The following is a 22,704-nucleotide window of genomic DNA, read 5'->3' as shown; positions in this document are numbered from 1 at the left end:
ATGCTGAAAAATGTCTCACAAATCCTAACAAATAGTTCACAACCTAAAAATATTCAGTTTACTATCACTCAAGACTAAAGCAACCAGAAAATATTCACATCTGAGAAGCTGAAACCAGATTTATTTATTTATTTATTAGAAATGAGGGGAACATGAGTTTCTGCCATTTCATAGCAATAGTTGTATATATTGTGTCTGGACTAAAGTGGTGCTTCATATCTAGTGGCATGGTTAAAAACACACAAATAAAGACAAGAAAGAGGCTAAAAGACTGAGAATAGACATACAGGAGCAAAGAATTAAAACTAATTCAATTTGTCTGTTTGGGAGCATTTAATCTAGAAGCAGGGTAACAGAGGTAAAAAAAAAAAAAGAGCTCAAATCTTATCAAATGTGTTGTTTTTGTTTTTATTAATACCATCACTCTCTCTATAGAGATGTACTGAGATAACAAGTGTAACCGCTGCAACACACAGAGATTGCTGAAGCATTTCTCTTGGTGGCGGTGGCAGCAGCAGCAGCAGCAGCGGCCGTGGCGGTGGCGGCGGCCATTGTGAGCACAGTGACCCTGAACATTCAAAAAACCACACAACCAGCCAGCCAGCCAGACAGCCACGCAGCTCGTCTGAGTCACTCTGAAAGAGCAACAACACACAGCCAGACGCAAAGACGCAGCCTGAGACTGAGAGAGGAATGAGCAAGCACAGACTGCACAAGCTCTCAGCACACACACACACACACACACACACACACACACACACACACACACACACACACACACACACACACACACACACACACACACACACACACACACACACACACACACACACACACACACACACACACACACACACACACACACACACACACACACACACACACACACATTGATTCAGCTGGTAGAAAAAGTTTAGTTTCTTTAGAGTTTGCTGTCAAAGGTGGATTTTTAATACACCTGTTGTTGAGTTTAGCACCCTTGAAAGTTTTGAAGCGGGGGATTAAAAACTTCAAACTAACAAACTGAGTGTAAATATAATCAACGGTTACTATCTGCCTTTTTTTACACTGACTCATACCAAGAGTTGCAGAAAGGAAACAAACCCTGGGGATGCACTGTATGTGAGTGTTTGCTCAAAACGACCTAACACCATTTTACAAGCGGCACCAAAATATGTTATGATGCTTTTTAAAGAACAAAAGGTTAACAAAGGTTACGTAGACCACACTTTTTGTTTTGTTGCTGCTTCATATTTGAAGTATGTGGAATAATGAAACCGAGCTGCAGAAATGTTTTTTTTAATGGAAAAACATGAAATTAACACTTGAGGTTAAAATGTGGAAATAAACGTATGAATAAGTTGCACACATTGTTGTTTTTTGTGGCACCCGGCATCAAATTTCTGCTTTTAATCCATTTTGAGAGAATATATAAGAAGATTATGGCAAAAATGTCTAAGTGGTGTAACCATAAAAAACAAATAATACCAAATAATTCAACTTGCTTAAAAACACTAAATTCTCAATAAAACACCATATCAACTAGTTTGGCATGATCTTACATTATAACTTTTTATATTAAATAAAGGTAATGGAATACAATTGATCTAAATATTACATTTAATCTGGGTTACCATGGAGATCAGGAATTTAATGTTATTTTTAAAATGAAGTAATTATTAGTATAAGTCCACTTAAATACACTGTAGGTGGATACAATGTTTAATATTTATCATTATTTTGTGGTTACACCATTTGACATTTTCAGGAGCATTCAGTCTTACTTTTGTTTGTTTTTTTAAATGATGCAAATATTTGTTCAAATGTATATTTTAACAAACCTGATGCTGCTTTTAAACTATTCTTTAAGATATTTTTGAATTGTTCATCTTGCCAACCCTTATAAGTAGTTTGTAAATCATGCATACTGATAGACGTTATGTAAAAATAGATTCCTGGATACAATGTTAATGAAGCGGTATGTATGCCAGTGAGTCAGTGAGTTTATCCAACAGATATATAACAGATGAAATATTGCACTTGCATGTAAATTGGATTGTCTGTTGTCTGTTCCTGACTGGAGGTCGCTACTCTACACCTGCATTTAAATCAAATCTGTGCTTCTTTCTCTTCTTCTCTTGATTCAAATTACGCCGTACGCTTTGCTGAATTACTTTCTGAATCTGAATCTTCAGTGCTCCAGAAATTAAATTTGCAGAAAACATCTCACAATTAAAAAAAATCAAGCACCTTCATATGCTTCATGAACTTGACACGAACAGGAGGAGGAAGGGGAGGGGGAGAAAAAATGCTGCTAAAAGGTGACAAATAAAAAAAAGAAACCACAACTTTGTACTTACGGGTCATCTGTGTCGCTCTCGGTTTCGCTGTCAGCCCCGCCTCTATCTGCTGGAGGATTGTCATTGGTCGGGGGAGGTGGGCATGACGGGGATCCTCTCTCTAAGTCTGGAGGGCCGGTGGATCGCCCGTCGCTCACCAAGGCGACCGCACAACGAGGCTCTGAAAAAAAAAAAAGAAGACGACGCCATTTGAAAGCTGAAGAGCATGTAATGGTGACATATGTAAATCTCATATCTGCCTTCATACAGTCTGGGTGTTAATTAGCTCTATTCTTGCCGGCTGTGTAACTGTCTGTGGGAGGCGTGACAAGCTGCGGACACATGTATGTTATAATCTGCTGCAGTAGTAAAGAAGAACGGTCCACAATAGTAAATTAAAAGGCATTTAACACATAAAGGGATTTCACAGGTGTCTTGTTTATTGTAACCATTTAATAAGCTTGCTTCCTTTTTCTCGGCTATTACAGATACGCCTTCATTTCTGAAGCCATTGTAACCTAGCCAAGGTTTCTGTTGCATTTACTGAGATGGGTGAATGCATAGAAGACCATATAGAGAGTGGTGTTATATGCTTGTACATCCTTTAATAGAAAATTGTCTGGCAGAAAATTGCTTTGGTTGACATGACTTCGGCTTATTTAATAGTAGACATCTGAAATGACAAGTAATTGCAGACTATTCTGACAATAGATGAATCATTTCAGTAATTTCACGAGCAAAAAAAAAAAAAAAAACATATGATTCACTGGTTCTGGTTTAATAAAATGTGAGAGGTTGCTGCTTTTCATATGTTTTAGAAAATTAAATAAATGTGTGCTTTGGATTGCTGGTGACATTAGGCTCTGACAGAAACATATCCACTCTTTTATTGACATTTCATGAACTAAAAGATGAATCAAAGCTGCCTTCAATCAGTCTACAACACATAAAGACATTAATAAATACCTAAAAACAAAGCTTTGCAGTCTTCAAGTTAGCTTTTTGTAATGGCTAATTCTCTCTGCCAGTTTAAAATCGGCTTTAAATACAATTTAGCACCACAACTCAATAAATAGTATCATCAACAACATTACTGGACGTGTATAGGTGTGAAGTCCAACTGTGCTGATTTGCAGTTCAGTCGTAACTGTTTTAAGAAACACTGACTTGGCTGCTCGTTTGTCCAACCAACATTTGGACTTGAGTGTTTTGGCAGTTGTTATTTGAGCCGTAAAGCCCCGCGTAGTATTTCCTGTTATGTTTATTATGTAGTGAGAAAAGTTGGTTGATAATAGTAGTGTGGTTTTATATATATATATACACATGGTTATATTCAGAGGAAATCCGCTTTCTGGGTAAAAAGTCATGATGTCATGTCCAAGCAAGAAAGGGAGTGGGGTCATTTTCTACCTTTGCCCTGATTGACAAGTTGCTGGCCATCAGCGGGCTGGGCGGCCGCTCCTGGTTGGCTCGGCTCCAGGAAAGGGACGAGAGAATGCCAAGGGAACACTGGCACCGACCGAGGCTCCACGTTGGTCCAAACTGTGGGAACACGAAGGGAGAGAGAAGAAGAAGAGAGAGAAAAAGTGAAATGTCATCATGTTTATCCACTTCAGTATCGGGGAGTGTAGACAGAAGATAGCGCTGTGCCCTCTGGCAGCATGTGAAACCCTATATGACGGACATCCAGCGATGAGCTAAAGCGCTACTAAAAACTACAGTTTCATAGAAAGTGCCAGAGATTGAACGCCATGAATGGAGTTGTGTATTCAGTCACCTACGCTGCCCCCTTCCCTAACACACACACACACACACACACACAGAGAGAGACCATCCCTCAGGATAATGAGAGTTGAGGGGTCATGTGGTGTGTGATGTGATGAGGGAACCTGTTATTTTATCCACAGAGATTCCAGACTCCAGTCTACTCACTGTCTAGACTGCCGCCACATTGCTGCCGAGCTTTGGACTCTCAAATGATCTGTCTCAGCAGCACGACCCAATTCATGCCAGGACGACTACGGAGTACAAGTCGAATATGTACAGATACAGTATGCTTAGTGTATGTATGCAAATTCACATGTAAAACATTCAAATTGATGCATGACATGAGATAAAACTCTGCGTCAGACGTATCTCCAAATTTGGTGAATTTGTGGGTTAAACTGCAGGATTAAGTGTTCCTGAATGTGTTGAAGAAAATGCTCCAACCTCCATTCAAGTTTTAAGACATGGAATAATCATTTGAGTCTGACATTTCAGTGTTTTTTTTTATTTTCCGCAAAAAAAAGTTCAATTACAGTCATAAAAAATCGTAAAATTACATCTTCTGTGAGCGACCTGGCAGATGCATGTGTGCACGCAACACAACTGGGATGTGCCTGGTTTGATTCAAGCCTGGGACCTTTGTTGCATTTCATACCCATTTCTCTCTCTCTCTCTCTCTCTCTTTGCTTGTTTCCTCTCTGCCTCTTTACTAACCCCTGTCCAATAAGGCAAAACTGCCAAAAGAAATAAAAAAAATGACACATCTACTCCTTTGCCCTACTGAAAGGCCTTTAAAATATCCAAATAATGTTCATTTTAAAAGTTTAACTAATGGGTACAAGATGTTTTTCCTTCTTATGTGCACTGGAGGCTGAAGTTTCCACACCACAGATACAACTATATTTGGCTCCACACACTAGTTTTGATGTCACACATCATATTTAAATGTTAGATGACCACATAGTAAGTTTCCCACTACGGCAGAAACACATGAAAACAGCCTCGAAGTGTCAAACTCTGCACAAACTGTACGTCAGTCTGCTCAAACATCCATGTGAACAAGAAGTGAAAGTGGAGATAGATTAAGGTATATTATCAACCATTTAAAAACATGTTGAATTACCTAAAAAAAACACTGAAAACAGATATTTGTATTAGCTGAAAACAAGCTGGCAATCTGTTGATGAATGGTTCTCACACCACAGCGATGATGTGTAAAATAAAACCTTAAATAACTATTTTTATAAGCTCATAATTAAATTTCACCTGAATAATTCATTTTAAAAACAGAAAACACAACATGCTCACATCATCACACTACAATACCACTAAAAGCAGCTACTACTTGTACTATTATTACCTTTTACTACCGCTGCTAATACTAACACCATAACCACTATCACTACGACTACACCTTCTACAAACACAACTACTACAAACAACAGCTACTACTACTGATGCCATCGCTACTGCACTTTTGGATATTTCTACTCTGAGAATCAGCGGAGTGCTGCATTGTTTTTTTTTTTACCAGCAGCAGCGGTTCATTCTGTTTGTGAGCCGGCTGTAAATTCATATAATAAAGACTTCAGCCTGGACTGACTGCGGTATTCCACATACAGGTCTGGCTCGGTGGAAATAAACCGCCTATGAAATATATGCTGCAGCACTGCAATGTCCAGTGTCTGTTTCCATTAATAATCTTTAAATAAAGTATTAAAATGGTCTATATATAGCCAACCATTCGCCCGCTATGGCTCATCTAAAATGGAGATTCAGACATCGCTCAGCTTGACTGCTTGGAAAATGTAAATACGTCCTAGATGTAGTAGTAGTTGCTCCTCCAGACTGACAGTGTTCTTTCTTAAAATGCTGATCGTGGTGTCGCATGACTATGATCGCTGCGTTCTGACCTTTGCACTTCTTATTACTTACTGGTTGTTTCTGGTTGCTGCTGTTTGCATCAGGAACTTCAGCTGAGGAAGTGAGGCTTATGCAAATGCTTTTTTACGCACATCACTACCAGCAAAAAAGTACAGATGATGCATTTTTCTGGGAAAATTTCAAAAAACAACAACACTCATTTCAACGTGTTCCTCCTCCTTATTTGGCTATCCACAGGTAGGTAAGAAGTCACACTGTGCTACACTGCAGCAGCTCTATAGTTTATAGGGAAGGAGACATCAAGGAGACACCAGCAGGGGATTAAATTCAGGTGATTTGTCTCCTTTCCCGTTTAAATTGAAATGCTGAACAAAAAGCGATGTGACTGAATACTCTGTGGGTGCACTTAGCAGCAGGTTTAAGCCGAATTAAGACACCTTTTCAGAGCTTCCACAGCTAGCTTTGAATTGGATTTAAGATCAATTTAATAATGAAAATAAATAAACAACACCAGCAAAAAAAAACAACCTGTTTCCACCTGAATGTAGCGTGTGACAGTTGTGGGAGTGTATTAACCCGGCTGGGTATTATTGTAAGAAGAGAGGAGATGCATGACAGTCACAATGTGACCCAGTGGAAGTGCAAAATCAACACTCTTGCATTTTCCACCCACAGCTGTGGTCAAACTACACATAATTACAGTTTGGTCTGCCTTACGTTCCAGCTCTGTCTCGACTAAATATCACTGTGTGAAGACATCAAATTAGACCAAAACCTTTACAAATCGTTTTTTTTTTTTTAGCACTCTGTAAAAAAGGAGAAAGATGGTGATATTCTATATTATTCTCATTGTCACTAAATCCCACAAAAGCACCAAAACTAACAATGTATTAATCCTATTAACAAGTAACTAACAGTGTAGATGAAGCCTGATATACCGTACTGTGCAAAAGCCTTAGTGTTAGTGTTTTAGCAATGCTATATATTATATTATATATATATATAATTATGTCACAGTCTCTTTATTAGAATACAACCAGAAAATACAGGAAATGTGTATTCAGTGTTAAAAAAGAGAAGAAAAAATATAGGCTAAAGTACCATTTATTTAGTGTGATCTCCCCTTACACTTGGAACCTTAATTCATAATAATAATATTTCATAATTAATGTTACATTTTGTGTACATATTTCCTGTATTTTCTGTTTGTATGATGGTGGTGGCTGAAGGCTTTTGCACAGTACTGTATATCTCTCAACCCTCTGTGCTATTGACTAAAATGGAGACTGTAGCTTAATATAAATCCTTACATATAGTGTCCTGCTGCTGTAATTACTCAAAAAAAAGGGGGACAAAATTTGCATTAGCCTAAATTACTGAGCCTTTTTAGAAAATGAAACTATACATCCGAGACCAATTTTTAAAGATTTATGCCTGCAGAAGGAGCCAATGAACTTAAAAAGTAATGAGAGGGCTGACTGTAGGTTTTGGGACTTTTCATGAAGTGAGAAAAATATAGAATAAAATCAGCCTCATCCTTCAAGGTGCTAAATCTGACTTGAGATTCTTCAAACTTTTAAAAAGGACCTGCTAATACACAGAAGAGGCGAGGCATGAATATTCCAGTGAAGCACAGACAGCGGCGAGTTGTGAAAAATATCAGTGGGGTGGCAGTCTCAATATCAGAAGCAGAAATACTGCACAGATCCATCCATCTGTCTCTTAAAGCGTTGACAGTGACGACTAGCAAGATGCCGCAGTGTTAAAGAAATACACCTAGAGGGGTCTCGATGCTCTGAGTGGGAAACATTACATAAGTCAACAGTAGATATCCACCTTTCCTATAACTACACATGAACACCGGAGAACCTTCTAAATAATTACTCCTGTGGGTGCAAAAGCAATAATGCGGTTCTCGAGCTGTGCAACAAGATGAGACCTCAGCTTCACTTCTACACGTCTTCACTGAAAGGCTGCAGATGCACTGAAAGAGTAACACAGTAATGAAACTTGTGATGCTAATGCAGCTGCACTTGAGCTCGGGCTATATTTAGGAGAGATCTCAGCCGTGGGGGCCTCCACTGGCTTCTCTGTGTGTGTGTGTGTGTTTGTTTCTGGGGCCGCTGTGTGGCTCTAGGTGTTTTTAAAAATGTATGGCGGAGGAAACGTTACGCTACAGAGGCAGGTGGATGTGAGAGAAGGTGAGAGGGAGAGAGAGAGAGAGAGAGCAAGAGAGAGAGAGAGGAATAAAAAAGCGCGCTCCGGTAATCAGCTCAGGCCTCAACGCTTTACTGCGCTAATTCTACCGGTGGAAACAGCGTATCCATGACAACACACCGGCAATACGATTACTCCTTCAACTGCTGAGAACGATGAAACACATTCACATCACGCTGGACCTGCCCTTGATGCCCTGTCTGAATTTGTTGATTGTCTGGAACGCCGAGATGTGTGTGCGTGAGTGTTCATGTGGTAAAGAAGAAGGAGGAGGAGGAGGAGGAGGAGGAGGAGGAGGAGGAAGAGGAGGAGGAGGTGTGAATGTCCTTGTTGCACTCATGCTCTCAGTCTTGCATGTCTAGACATGTCAATATTCTCGCCCTTTTAAAGTTTCAGGAAAACACTCCTTATCTCTTTCTCACACACATGCACACACGCACATGTAAAAAGGGTGACACCCCCGGCACACACACACACACACACACACTCGCTAACTCTGACACCACACACACACACATACTGAGTCACAAATTACACACAATTAGCAGCAGGTCTGGCTGGCTGCCTGAGCGACTGATATTTTAAACCTTTCACGCCTCAGAAAACCTGGTTTCACTCTTTAGTTGACTTTACCCGTTTAAAAGCAAGCCATAAAATTACCACTGAATCAGAAAAGGAGGTTATTAAATATTAAATATTAAATATTAAAAAAAAATTAAGCATGCACAAAGCCTCATAATGCACATCTGCTTTTGCCAGTCTTGTGGGTTTTTAAAACAATACTCATTTAGCTGCATTGCCGTGCCACGTGAAAATGTACACACTAATTTCAGTAAGAGCTGTGAAACTGAACAACCTATAAAATTGCCAATATCTCTCAACACCGAGACAAATTTCTGTACATCTATTACACTTTCAGTTTTCAGAGTTGTGTCAAAATGATAGAAAATGAGAGATCATGCATTTCAAATTGCAAAGATCTTCTAGCTTATTTATATATTCAAAGCAACATCACTGAGTTTGGCCATACTGTAATATCGCAACGTTGGCATGGAAACAAGCATACAGTATATGATTAACCCAAACACCTCTATTTCTCAGTGGCTAATTTTCTTGCATCCAACAGCGAGCTCAAAGCTGGCTAAATATTTTCACAACCGCATGTTGCTCAAATACATTCTTAAAAAGAGAGAACATAAAAACTGTGAAGAAAGAGCAAGATGATCCCCTTTTTTCACCCTCCAACAATACACTGCTCCTTCTCACATTAACACATTTTAGTTTAAAAGATAGCTGATGTTCTTATTTGAGAATATAATGAATCAAAGAGCTTCATAAAAGTATTTTTTGTGATGCAAAGTGCTTGCCACATACAGAACAAAAAAGTTTAGGTCATCTACCTTGAAGAAAATTTAAAAAACACTTAATAAAAAGGTCAAAATGTCCTAAAAAAGTAGTTCAAAGGGGTAAAAAAATGTCCTCAGAACAAAGGTTATTTTCTTACGCTGCAAGCAAACAATAGTAAAGTGTACGTGAGTCATAGCCTTAGCACTCTGATGACACTACCGTAACCCTAGAGAGATAATGAAAGCGAGAAGTACCAAGCTAGAGTACATAAACTACCATATGACCATACCTTCCTATTACAGCATGGGAGAAGTGTGGCTCAGCAGATTTTTGCGACTGATAAGGAACAAAGGTCAGACAAGACAAAACACTGCAATGATGAGCTCCTTTTCCCTCCTTACCAGTCCCCGGGCGTCCCATGATGATCTGCTTGCGCGGAGCAGGGTGAGGAGACTCGGCTGGCAGTATGAGCGGTAGCAGGGCGGTCGGTGTGGGATGACAGGCTACTGGCTGTGGCAGCGACCCGCCAGATCCCTCCTGGTGTCCCTCAGGTTTCCTCTCCCTCTCCCTGCCGCCGGATCCGGAGGAGGACAGGATCGAGCCCACCGAGGTGGACATCGACCCGGGGATGGAGGAGCTGGAGAGGGAGGCGTGGCCCGCTGTGGCTGGTGTCAAGGACTAGGAGAGGAGAGAGGAGAGATGTATAGTTTGTTAGATGGTTAATCCAACATGACAGCGAACATCAAATATGCTTTTTTTTATTTGGTATTTGAAGAGCAGACTCATAGCGACGATACACTACATGTTATCATCGTATGGCTGGGCAATATATTGAAATTATATCGATATCCTGATATGAGACAAGATATCGTCTTAGATTTTGGATATCGTAATATCGCGATATGTCGTCAGAGTTGTCTTTTCCTGGTTTTAAATGCTGCATTACAGTAACATATGTTATTTTCTGAACTTACCAGACTGTTGTAGCTGTTCTGTTATTTACTTTTTATCCACTTTTTCATTATATCCACATTACTGATGATTATTTATCAAAGATTTCATTGTGTAAATATTTTTTGATAGTATCGACAGTCATCTCTACAATATTGTTCTAATATCGATATCGAGGTATTTGGTCTAATATATCATGATATTTGATTTTGTCCATATCAGCACATATCATATTCAGCTCTATGTTATCATATTGAAAATGTACATGTTGAGATTCAGCTGCTATACTCAAACTAGGTCTGCAGCATAACCCAAGTCTTCAAGCGTTGAGCAATACATTCAGTGACTTTCAAACACTTGTGGATTCTTCGCAACATCGCTATAAGTACACCACTTTCATGTCAAGCTATCATTTTAAGTGCAGAAGTGGTTTCAGAGGTTTCGACGGTTGTTTTGATGGTCTTTTTTTTTTTGCCTTGACTACGGGTCTCTATTGGACTTCATTTGCTTTTGTGAGAGACACCTTTATGGTCTGTTGTGGTTAGTATTTAAAATATAGATCAGTGGAGAGGTCTTTTATTTCATTTTCAAGATGGGTTTTCTAAATCATCAAAAAAGAAAATTATAGAGCCAAGGTTACAATATCCACACAAGATAATTAATCAGTGGAGGTGGACGCTTTTGCAAAATCAATCTTTGGCCAACATTAAATTATTGTATCAGTCAAAAAAAGGAGGACTTTTTGTAGTTTTTGCTTAGAAAATTGTACAAAATGAAATAATACAGCAAATCTTTTACTGTTTTTAAGGCCAGAGACGTTTAGAAGTCACCCACTTCATACATAATGTAATACTATAATATATTTACCTAATAGCACTTTTTAAAAACATGCAAACAAAAGGCAGCGATGCCCAGGGAATAAGGTAAAGAAAAAGAAAAGGAAATCAATAGAGAAAATAAAACCCTGAGTACTAAATAATAAAAAGACTGAAAGACGACAACACAAAAACACATCCATAAAAGAGAGTTTTTTTTAGAAAGGATTTAAAAGTGTGTACTGAATCTGTAAGCCTGAGATCCTTTTGGCAGGCTATTCAATAATTTCGGGGCCCTGACCGAGAAAGTTCAGTCCTCCTTTGTTATAAATTTGGATTTTTGGAAAAGTAAGTAAATATCTGCCAAAGGATCTGTGCACTGGCTCATAATGAGTCAGTTCTGCATTGTATGAATGGGCTGGCTCATGTTTTGAGGTGGATAAAGTGTGATTTAACTGTTTTCATGATGTGCGGTTTGAATGTGAGGTCTGAGTCAAAAATTACACCTAGATTTCTTGCTACTGATTCAACATTTACAGATAGTGGTTGAAAATCATTCATAGAAAATGCGGTGTGGCTCCAATTTGTGAAATGTCAGACTTAAATAGTATAAAAAAATAGTGGCCATCCAACAATTGATACCAATAACAAAGTTTAAAAGAGCAGCAAAGAGGAATTTGTGTGTCATCTGCATAAAAATGATAAGAAATGTTCATGATAAGAAACATTATGACTCTGTAAATGTTGATCTACAGGCTGCATGTGTACAGAGAATAAAATTGGACATAGGATAGAGCCTTGAGGTGGATAAATAGGTCAAATATAACCATGTAAGAGCTGTGTCTTTAAAACACGATTGATTCAAATATCATGGTCCACTGTCTCAAAGGCTGCACTTTGGCATAAAATAAATAAAATGGTGGTTTTCCGATGATCTGCCGACATTAAAAGGTCATTGGTGACTCTTTAATGAGTGATCTCAGTGCTATGCTGAGCTCTACAACCAGACTAAAACTTTCCAAATAAATTACTTTCAGAAATGAAATCTAAAATCTTGTTGGAAACTACCTTTTATAAGAATTTTGCTTAAATAAAATGGCAGCTTAGAGATGGTTCTAAAATTATTTAAATCTAGGGATGCCCCTAAAAAACCTGGCTCTGAATTGGAATTGGTTCACTAATTTAAAGGATGATAAAAGTATTGATAAAGAACTGAACCAATAAAGAGTATCAATAAGAGTAGTAGTATCAATGAAATCCAAAAGATAGCCATGCCTATTTAAATTCTTTAAAATGGGTTGAACCATAGCATGTCTATTTACAGGGTGGACCATACCATCTAAAAAGGAGCTCTTTATGATTTCTAAAATATTTTTGATTGCATTAAAAACCACTTTAAGAAATCTGGAGGGAAAAGGGTCTAAGATGCAAGTAGTTGGCTTTATATAGAGTAATATATCTTTTAATGTGGACGAGGTTAAAGGATTCTGTCCAAATTCTGTAGTAGGTTTAAATAAAATGACAATATATACCATGAGTTGATATGTATATATGATCACATATAACAAAAACAAGAAATAGTGACTTCCTTACCGAGCTGGAGGTGACCAGGACCAGTGTGGATGTGGGATTGCGCAGAAGAACAGCACCGTTGGTGGTGGCTCCGTTGATCGGGACGGGGGCCTGCAGGCCAGGTGGAGCTGCGTGTTGGGGCTGGTTGTGCTCCCTGGACCTGCTCCTTTCTCTCCTTCCTAACGGGCCGTCGGAGAACTTGGCCAGGGGTACATCTGGGTTGCGGACAATGACTGGGGAATCGCGGAGGGGTACAATGCGGCGTGGAGAGGGTTCCTGGGGCAAAGGAGAGGGAGGAGTAGGAGAGACTAGCATGGGCGGAGGTGTGGAGGCAGCAGAGGATGGTGGCCTGCTGGTGGCACTACGTGGCCTGGGGAAGGAAAGCGAGGGGGTTGTGGATTGACTCTGGGGGGACAGGACTCTGAAGGCAGCAGGGCTGTGGCCAAGGTTGGGGTCTACCATCACCCCTATCCCTATACCATGCTCAAGTTTGGGCTGGTAGTCCTGGACTGTAGGCAGTGGAGGAGGTGGGTGCGTGTCCAGCTTCCTCTTGCTGGGGCTCATGGGCACTGTGAACGTGAGGTTGGTCTGAAAAGTGGGCACGATTCCTGACAGGTGGCGTTCTCGTTCGGTGCCTGGCGTGCCCATTTTAGTGCCACTGAGCTGGCGATGGCGGCGTGGGGTAAGCGAGGCGGGAGCGGTGATGGGGCTGAAATTGGCCGGGCGGAAGCCAAAGAGAGGAGAGGGCGAGGGTGATGGGGTAGGGGAGAAGGGCGACTGGTTAGATATGGGGGAGTACGAGGGTGTGCCTGCACGGGAGCCCCCCAAGGACACAAGCATGGTGGCCGCCTCGCACTCATCAAAGTCAAAGCGAGAGAGGTCCTGGGGGAGCAGGGAGGGGAGGACCAGGCGTGGTCGGGAATCTCCTCCGCGGCTGCTGGCCTCACTGCTTTCCCGTGATGTCTCATCCCAGTCAAACTCTGAGCTGGCTCGCCCCCCGCCAAGCCGGAGGTCAGATGGCGTCAGGGTTCCTGTGCTGCTAGCTCCACCCCGTTCCCGGCCGCCTCCGCTGGCCTCCATCTCCTTGGTCCTCATCGAGAGGTGTCTGGAGCAGTATCCTCGGCGCTGCGACTCTTTAGAACAGCCCTCGCGCGAGCACAGCCTCCTCCACTGCTTCCCGTTGAACTTCTTGCGGATGCCTGTTGGCGTGCACACCACATCTCCCTTCTTGTACTTCTGCTGGGCAGCTGTCAGTGGGGTGCGGGAACGTGAGGAAGAGGAGGAGGTTGAACCTGATCCAGATCCACCACCACCACCTGCTCCTCCACCAGAAGAGCCTCCGCCTGAGCCCTTCTCTCCTCTGGAGGATGATGCAGAGGAAGAGGACATGGGAGGGAGAGGGGGGAGCTGAGGGGCGGCGATGACTGCAGTTACTGGGTCCAGGCCTATCAGGACAGGTGAAGGAGAGGGGTGAGGGTTCAGGGTGAGGTGGGCAGAGGGGATCCCGATGCCCCGCACCACGGACAGGTGGGGATTGAGGTAGCCGGGTGGGGGCTTAGAGACGATGTGGCGGTGTTGAGGAACTCCCATGGGTTTGGCCCCAGGTATAATCCCCCCTATAGGGCCCATGCTGAAGTGGGTCACCTCCATGTCATCCTCAGGGGTGAGTGGCATGTACTGGTGGAGCTGCTGCTGCTGCTGCTGCTGCTGTTGTTGTTGTTGCTGCTGCTGCTTTGCATTGTTCTCCCTTTCTCGCTCTCTTTCCCTCTCTCTTTCCTGTTTTCTCTGGAGGTCCCTCTCCCTCTCAAGGTCTTTATCTATTTCCCACTCTCGGCCAGGAGCCATGCTGAGGACTGAGGTTGGGGTTACTAAAGAAGTGATGTTGTGGACTGAAGTGGAGGAAACGGGGACCATGCCTGGGTAGGGAATATCTCGCTCCATCACCGATCCCACACCAGGTGCCATCCCTCGGCTCAAACGACACACCTCCTGCTCCACGTCAATCTCCTCCCTATCGTCCTGCTCCCTTTCCTTCTCTCTAACACCCTCTTCTCCCTCCCTTCCTCCTCCAGACGGCAGATCCAGGTCCCAAGGTGGCACCAAGAGCCGAAGTGTTTGACGGGACACCCAGACTGCCTGAGTACCACCAGCCGTAGCCCTGCCCTCCTCTTCTTCACCCACAGCGGGAAGTCTTTCCTCAGACAACAGTACGCGGTAACGATTGGCCACTGCTGGATGTGTATCCACCTGGGTCACCACGCCTTCTCGGTACCACTGCCACTGTCCCTCGCTGCCCTCCTCATTCCCGAATGGTACACAGACGCGGGTTCCTATTGGTATTGGGTGGACACCAGGTGGCTGAGCATCTAGGATGATGTCCACAACCCCTGGGGGGATGTCATGTCTATACGGATAACGACACAGCGTCTTCTCCCCATTTAGTTGTACCTCCAGACTTCCGTATTCACCGCTGACCTTACGGACCACGCCAGCCCGGAACACCAAGTCCGAAAGCCTCCCTTCATCCATCCTTTCTCCTCCTGCCTCCTCGTCACTTCTTCTCCTGAGCTGGCGGGCGAGGACACGCTGGTTCTTCATCCCTTTGGCCAGGGCATCGGATAGTGCATCAGGGAGACTGGAGGGTGTGTGTGTAGACAGTGGCGTGATTGTGTGCGCGTCGCTGACTACCTCCAGGTCAGCTGAGTGCTCGCTGGCGGTGTCTGTCGAAGAGCAGCGGGGTAATGGGCTGGGTGATATTCTCTCTCCTTCTCTTACCCCTTCAACTTTTACCGGCCTTTCGCTCTCGCCTCCCCCCAAGGACAGGGTTGGGGGTCCCGGGGAGCTGTCCTGAGGTGCTTCCCTGCCAGTGTTCCTGCTGTGGAAATCGGCCATCAGGCTTCGACTCTGACCGTTGCCGTCAGGTTGCGAGATGCTAATGTCACTTCCTGAACCTGTGGACCCCTGATTGTGACTACTCAGAAGTAGAGGAGGGGGCGTGCTGGATGCAGGGTGGCTATGGTTACCAACAGTATTAGACGAGCAGTGTTCGGATGTGTACTTCTTCTTGGGAACGCGGGCTTTGAAGGTGGCTGTCTTGCGACTGGAGGCGGGGTTGGGGCTGTTGTTGGCGCTCGGTGTACTACTGTTACTGCAGCTGCTACCGCTACTATCACTGTGGCTGCTACCGCTCAACACCGACCTCACTGACCTATCATCCGAAGATGTCAACAATTTCCCAGAATCCATCCCAAGCGATACCGTCGTCTCTGACAGCCCTTCTCTGTGTAGTCCTTCCCCTTCTGAAGTGTCCCGCGCTCTGATTGAGTCCGCCTGGGAGTCTGAGTGTGAATTAGATGAAAAAGAGGAGGAGGCGGTCTGGTTTTGCGGCGATCTGCTTCTGTCTCTGTTCCCGTCTGAGTCTCTCTTCTCCCCTCCTTCAGGGGCATCCCCCGCTCCACGACGCTTCCCCCCTTTGGCCCGCGTGGAGGGGGGAGAGCGTCGGCCCTGCTTTTTTATCGGCTTCATCTTTTCATCTAGCTTTCCTTTTGCTCCAAACAAGTCTTTTTATTTATTTATTCCCGAGATTCTCCTTGGCGTTCCTCTATTGCTCTGCCTCGTTTTTGCTTTTCTTCTTTTCCCCCCCGCCTCCTCCCTTCCTTTCTCTCTATTTTCCTCTTCTGCCAGGGCCTCTCTCTCTCATCCTGTCTTGTCTCTGTTGCGCGACTTCGGCACTTGCCCACCTTATTCCAGAGACTCTGAAAGAAAGGGAACCGGGAGTGTGAGTTACTCATGTGGCAAACACATTCAGACATGCACAAAGCCTATTCACGGCACAAGATAGCTACTAAACTGCATGGCTTTGAGAAGAAAAGTGACTGCTTGAATCAAAATCAAACATCTGTTAAAAAAACACAAACAAGTGACACCAAAGTAATTCAAAAAATACAAGCACGGCAAAAGTGGGAACCTTATGATTACGGCAGGCCTCGTGAAAAATAAAGAGTAATACATTTTTAAAGAAATGTATTCCCCGCTAAATGATGCACCGTCGTACTAGAGTAGTAATAAATGTGACTCATCTACAAATTCATTACACATTAATTCATTACATAACAGGTTCCACTCACGTTACACAAGGCCTGCATCCATACAAGGTACATACTGAAAACAGGAGGCCTTTATTGTAGGGTAAACACAATGTAGGCTTACAACGCGGTATGGAAATAGTGAAGAGCACTTTGCAATTTGCCCAGACAAGCCTTTCTGCATGCACACACACACACACACACACACACTACTTCTTGGCCAGGGCAGTAGAGGCGGGGGAATTCCTTCTTCGCTCGCATACTGAAACCCTCCCTTTCTCTCTCTCTCTCTCTCTCTCTTTCTCTCTCTCTCTTTCTCTCTCTTTCTCTCTCTCTCACTCACTCCCTCTCTCTCTCTTCGGTGGCGACCTTTATCTATGTATTTCAAAGCAGAGTCAATCCGCCCCTACAAACTCCATTTCCTGTGGAAGACCATTACCTAACTTCCCGTTACTTTATTCCTCTCTCTCTCTTTCTCTATCTCTGTCTCTCTCTCTCTCATTGCCACTATTACACATTCATTCTTACCCCCCCCCCCCCCCCCTCCTCCTCGCCTTGCCTGCATTTTCTCTTCTTCTTCTCATTCTAATATCGATTCCTATACCTCTCACTCTCTCCTCGTCTTCCACTTAGGTCTACTACCCCTCATTTGTGCTGCAGTGATCCAGAATGGCCGAGTTGTTTCCGAATAATTGTTATTCCACACCAGAGTCATTCAGTATCACACTTAGCCACCGCCAGAGTCATTCAGAATATCTCCTTATTCCACACCAGACTCATTCACAGTTCTGGCCCCCTGTTTAAAAAAAAAAGTGAAACAGATTGATTTTGCTGACTTGTTGAACGAGGGGGTGGTGATGAGGGGTGGTGGGTGGGGGGAGTGTTGTCATTTAACTGGTTTGTTTGCTGTGTGGCTGATACACGCGGGACTTGCCTCAGGTCCTAGCTGCTGTGTGCTCTGCCTCATTTCTTCCAATACAAGAGTCTCCACAGAGCCAGACAAACGTTAACAACAAGTGTATAAGAGGGAGACTGAAAACAACCATTATATTGTCTGTCTTTTTTTTCCCTTTTTTTCCATATATATTTTTAACTCCAACTGTGATGTCTACTGTCAAAATGTTCTGGATGTATGTCAATCAAACCCCCACTGAGCATTTTCTACTTGTCAGCGACTATTTAAATGTCTGTTAACTTGCACGTCTGCCTTGTCTGTCCGTGTTTTTCTACATCCATCCTCCCACCAGTCTCTTTCTCTGTCTGCCTGTGTGACCGTCTCTATTCCCCTTTGCTGCCTTCCTGTTTGTCTGTGTGAAGGCTCGCATTCATTCAGGTTCCTTTTCATATCTGCTACATCACACCGGCTGGAAGAGAAATCCATTTTTCAGTAGACGAGTGCCTACTGTCTCAAGGCCACACACACACACACACACATTTACACACACAGCAAACACGTAATGATAGTTTGATGGTGCACACGGAATTAGACAGCTCACAGCCATCGTCGTGCTCTATGTAAATCCCTATTTAGGACAGACAGCCGTAGAGCAGCCACCATAAAATAATTTGGCAGTCGGCCTTACTTGGTCACGATAGAGGTATGCTACGTGTGTTTACTCAGTAGTGCACTGTGTACAACAGCTGGTGTCAGAGTCATGGGCCTAATGATAACAGCTTAAAGACAAACTGACGCAACTCGCACTCCTCTCTGTGAAATATGGAGCATAGAAACCATATGGGAGATATAGTAGACCTGTGTCTCCTATGTTAAACATTATCAAACATATTCTGCTCATGGGGGAACACGTGTAGCCCAGGGGTAACAAGTTCAAACGTATTTTATTTGGAGAACAGTGTTTACCCTCTTAAATAGGTGTACAAGAATACATAGTAAACATGACTGTAGGGCAGCATCAAGCTGTTATAAGTCATGTGAGGTGAGAAAAACATGCACTGTCGCCTTTCTGGAAGCATAATTTAGTTTAGCTAATTGATTGTCCAGGTTTAGGTCATGGTTTATTCACTTTTTCAACCACAGCTGCGCTATTAAAGCAAACTGATAGCAGTTAAAGCAACATGCAACTGACTATTAGGGTATATTATATATAAAATGAGTAGGCTTCATTATGTTTATGCTGCAGATGGATGGGTATCATGTATAAAAAAGTAAATACGTCATCTCCAAAATTAGCCAACCCTGCTCATACATTCACTATAATAATCCCAAAGGGGCATGTAGTATGTGTGTAGTAGTGACCTTTTAATGCCTTATAGTATTATTCTAACCACCTCAAATGATATACATGAATCAAACTAGCATCAAAATGGCATTCACAAGTTTTATAAGCAAAGGACTTTTTTTTTATAATATAAAAAAAGTGATTACTACAGTACTTTCGAGGACAGGCCGTATAAACACACACTGACATAACAATAATAATCTAGAGTAGATAACAGCTGTTAACTTTATCTAAGTAAGGCCACACGAAACTTAGTATTACATCAAATATAAATAGAGCTGTCTTGATTGATCTAATGTATAAAAAAACTAAATATGGCCTCCCCAATTTAGCCAGCCGTGCCCATATATTCACTATGACAATCCCAAAGGGGCATGTAGCAAACTATGTGTGTAGTAGTGAACCTTAACAGACCTTTAAATGCCTTATAGTATATTTTAACCAACTGTGGTTATGTGTAAAGCAAAATTCAAATGATATAAACACACTAAACTTAATGACATTCATAAGTTTTATTAGTAAAGTGATTACTACAGCTGCTTTAAAATACAATGACATCATAATTAATAATCTAGAGTAGATAAAAGCTGTTAACTGTATCTAAATAAGGCCACATGAAACTGAGTATTACATCAAATATATATAAAGCTGGCTAGACTATGTTCATGCTGCAAATGTGTAGGTCTAATGTAGAAAAAACTAGATATGTCCTCTTCAAATGTATCCAACCATGCCCATACATTCACTATAAAACACATGTAGTATGTGTGTAGTAGTGAACTTTAACAGACCTTTTAATGCCTTATAGTATATTTTAACCACCTCAAATGATACACACGAATCAAACTAGCATCAAAATGGCATTCACAAGTTTTATAAGCAAATAACTTATTTTTATTTTCTTCAAAAACTGATTACTACTTTTATCTAAATAAGGCCACATGAAACTATATCAAATATAAAGAGAGCTGGCTTGATTATGTTATATTAACCCTATATATTCATAACCCATACATTCACTATAACAATCCCAAAGGGGCATGTAGTAAACTATGTATGTAGTAGTGAACTTTAACAGACCTTTCAATGCCTTATAGTATATTTCAACCAACTGTGGTTATGTGTAAATGAAAATTCAAATAATATAAACACATTAAATTAAATGATATTCATAAGTTTTAATAGTAAAGCACTCTCTCTTTTAAAAAGTGATTACTTATCTTAATAAGGCCACGTGAAACTAGGTATTATATCAAATATAAATACAGCTGGCTAGACTATATTCATGCTGTGAATACATAGATCTAATGTATAAAAAACTAGATATGTCCTCCCCAAATGTATCCAGCCGTGCCCATACATTCACTATGACAATCCCAAAGGGGCATGTAGGAAACTATGTGTGTAGTAGTGAACTTTAACAGACCTTTTATTGCCTTATAGTATATTTTAACCAACTGTGGTTATGTGTAAAGCAAAATTGAAATGATATAAGCACCCTACACTAAATGACATCCATAAGTTTTATTAGTAAAGTGATTACTACAGCTGCTTTACAGGACGAAGCGTTTTTAAAATACATTGACATCATAATAAATAACCCAGAGAGTAGATGACAGCTGCTAACTTTATCTAAATGAGGCCCAAAGCCCAAAATACCAAAACTACAAGAGGTGATGTCGTCACCTCTGGTTTAGCTGGATAGTACCGTGTATGTGTCAAGCCCTCGTAGTACCGCGATTACTACCAGTTTTACTCCACAACACAGCAGGCCGAGGCGTGCAGCGACCAGGCCTCAACTTACACACAAGGCCGCTTGGAAATCCTCCACTCACACTGTCACCGGGAAATAACCCTTAATACCACGTAATACTGCAACTATGACAGTGTTAAATGCCCCAAAATGATGATTAACTTTGTCAAATCTAGTCCAGACACACACACGCACGCGCACACACACACACGTACACACAGACAGAGAATATTAAAAAAAAGTCGCTTGCTTGTTTGGCCGATATGAAAGTGACATTTGTCAGCAAAGATAGGTTAAAGCTTGTCTGGATAAACTTTAGTATTGAGTCGTGCTATTCAACTTGCATGACACAAGAGAGAAAGAGAGAGAGAAAGTAGTCAATATGTTGGCCACAAAAACTAGTCCAAGAAGAAGAAGAAGAAGGCCTGTTGGAAAAGCTCCCCCCTTCTTTCCTTTCTTTCTTTCTTTTTTTTTTTATATAACAACACGTCTAAAAAAATAAAACAGCCACGTTGATTCATGAAAAAAGAGGAAGAAAATTGATCAATGCAAAAAAAAAAAAAAAAAAAAAAGGAGAGAGGAGAGGAGGTTGAAAGGGAGAAAAGCGAGGAGTTTGAGTTTTTTTATTATATATATATTAGTGACAACGCAGGGAGAGAATAAAATAGTGGTTGTAGGAAGTCCAGCGGGTAGTTATGGCGTTGAATTTATTTCTAGTGGAAAAGTTTCAAGCTCACTAGACTTAGCCGCACCGCTCCCTATTTTTTTTTCTCTCTCTCTCTATCGTAGAAGACACCCAATCCGCCCTCTATATACTCCTTTTTTTCCCCCACCTTTCATCGTAAAGCCACCTACATAGGACGTGGTGAAAATATGCTGATCAACTCAACCTTGCTTATACATTGTATCCACAGTAAACATGAAACAACGTTTGCAAGCTCGGCACACACACACGCACACACACATAGATACAGGGAAAAAAAGCACAACAAGCTCTCTCCCCTACTGCAGTGCTGCAGGAGGAGAAAGATTTGTGGGCAGCTTATACTCACCAGAGATAATATAGTACCCCAGTGTGATTCTCTGATGAGTCCGCTGGTTAAAATAGGGCAGAGTGGCCGGTAGTCCGCAGCTGCCAATTATCGGCTGTTCATGTTTCTCCTGCAAAGCAACTTAAAAGGAGGAAAAACTACTGCCCTGTACATTCTACGCTACAGTCGCAAAATGGTGAATGAAGCCCCGAAGCCTCGACAACCAGCCGGCGCGACCAATCAGGGCGCGCAGAAGCTGTACAGTAGCCAATGGAATGCCGAGGAGAGAGTTCGGGGGCGGGGCCTCACGTCAAAGTGCGTTTGACGGACGGCGCGCCTCGGCCAATGACAGTGTGGGAAAACAGTGAACAGCTGTTGGGAAAGGGAGGCCGAGGCTGGCCAATGGGGCGCCGCTTTGTGGGCATGTCTGTGACTTCTACAGGCACGCAGGACAGGAATTAGATCTTTTTTTTTTCTTCTTCTTTTTAGTTTGTCTTTTTTCTTCTTTTTTTTTTAAAAGCTATGAATTTGCAAGTTTCAAAAAACGTGCAGGATTCCCCATTTAGTGAGTCAGGAAATGCTGACATGACTATCAAATCTATTAGAGAACAAGATGTAATGTCCCAACAGTGATAGATTATCATAACATCAGCTCATATATTATTTAAAAAAAACAACAACAGCTTAATCAAGGCTCTGCATG

At 42.1% G+C, this 22,704-nt stretch overlaps 1 protein-coding gene across 1 annotated transcript in view; it reads right to left on the bottom strand.

Moving 5' to 3' along the window:
* cica (capicua transcriptional repressor a) overlaps positions 1–22,256 on the bottom strand; it is a 43,073-nt gene extending 20,817 nt beyond the window's left edge. Inside the window, 5 exon segments of the mRNA XM_062436583.1 lie at positions 2,357–2,520; positions 3,750–3,881; positions 9,956–10,232; positions 12,914–16,647; positions 22,023–22,256. Of these exon segments, the coding sequence (XP_062292567.1) occupies positions 2,357–2,520; positions 3,750–3,881; positions 9,956–10,232; positions 12,914–16,417 (4,077 nt within the window). The 5' untranslated portion in view covers positions 16,418–16,647; positions 22,023–22,256.
* Positions 22,257–22,704: the final 448 nt, after the last annotated feature.

This window comes from Scomber scombrus, chromosome 16 (genome assembly GCF_963691925.1).
Source record: "Scomber scombrus chromosome 16, fScoSco1.1, whole genome shotgun sequence".
Taxonomy (NCBI): domain Eukaryota; kingdom Metazoa; phylum Chordata; class Actinopteri; order Scombriformes; family Scombridae; genus Scomber; species Scomber scombrus.
The sequence above is the reverse complement of the archived record's forward strand: the minus strand, read 5'-3'. Positions and strand labels throughout refer to the sequence as shown.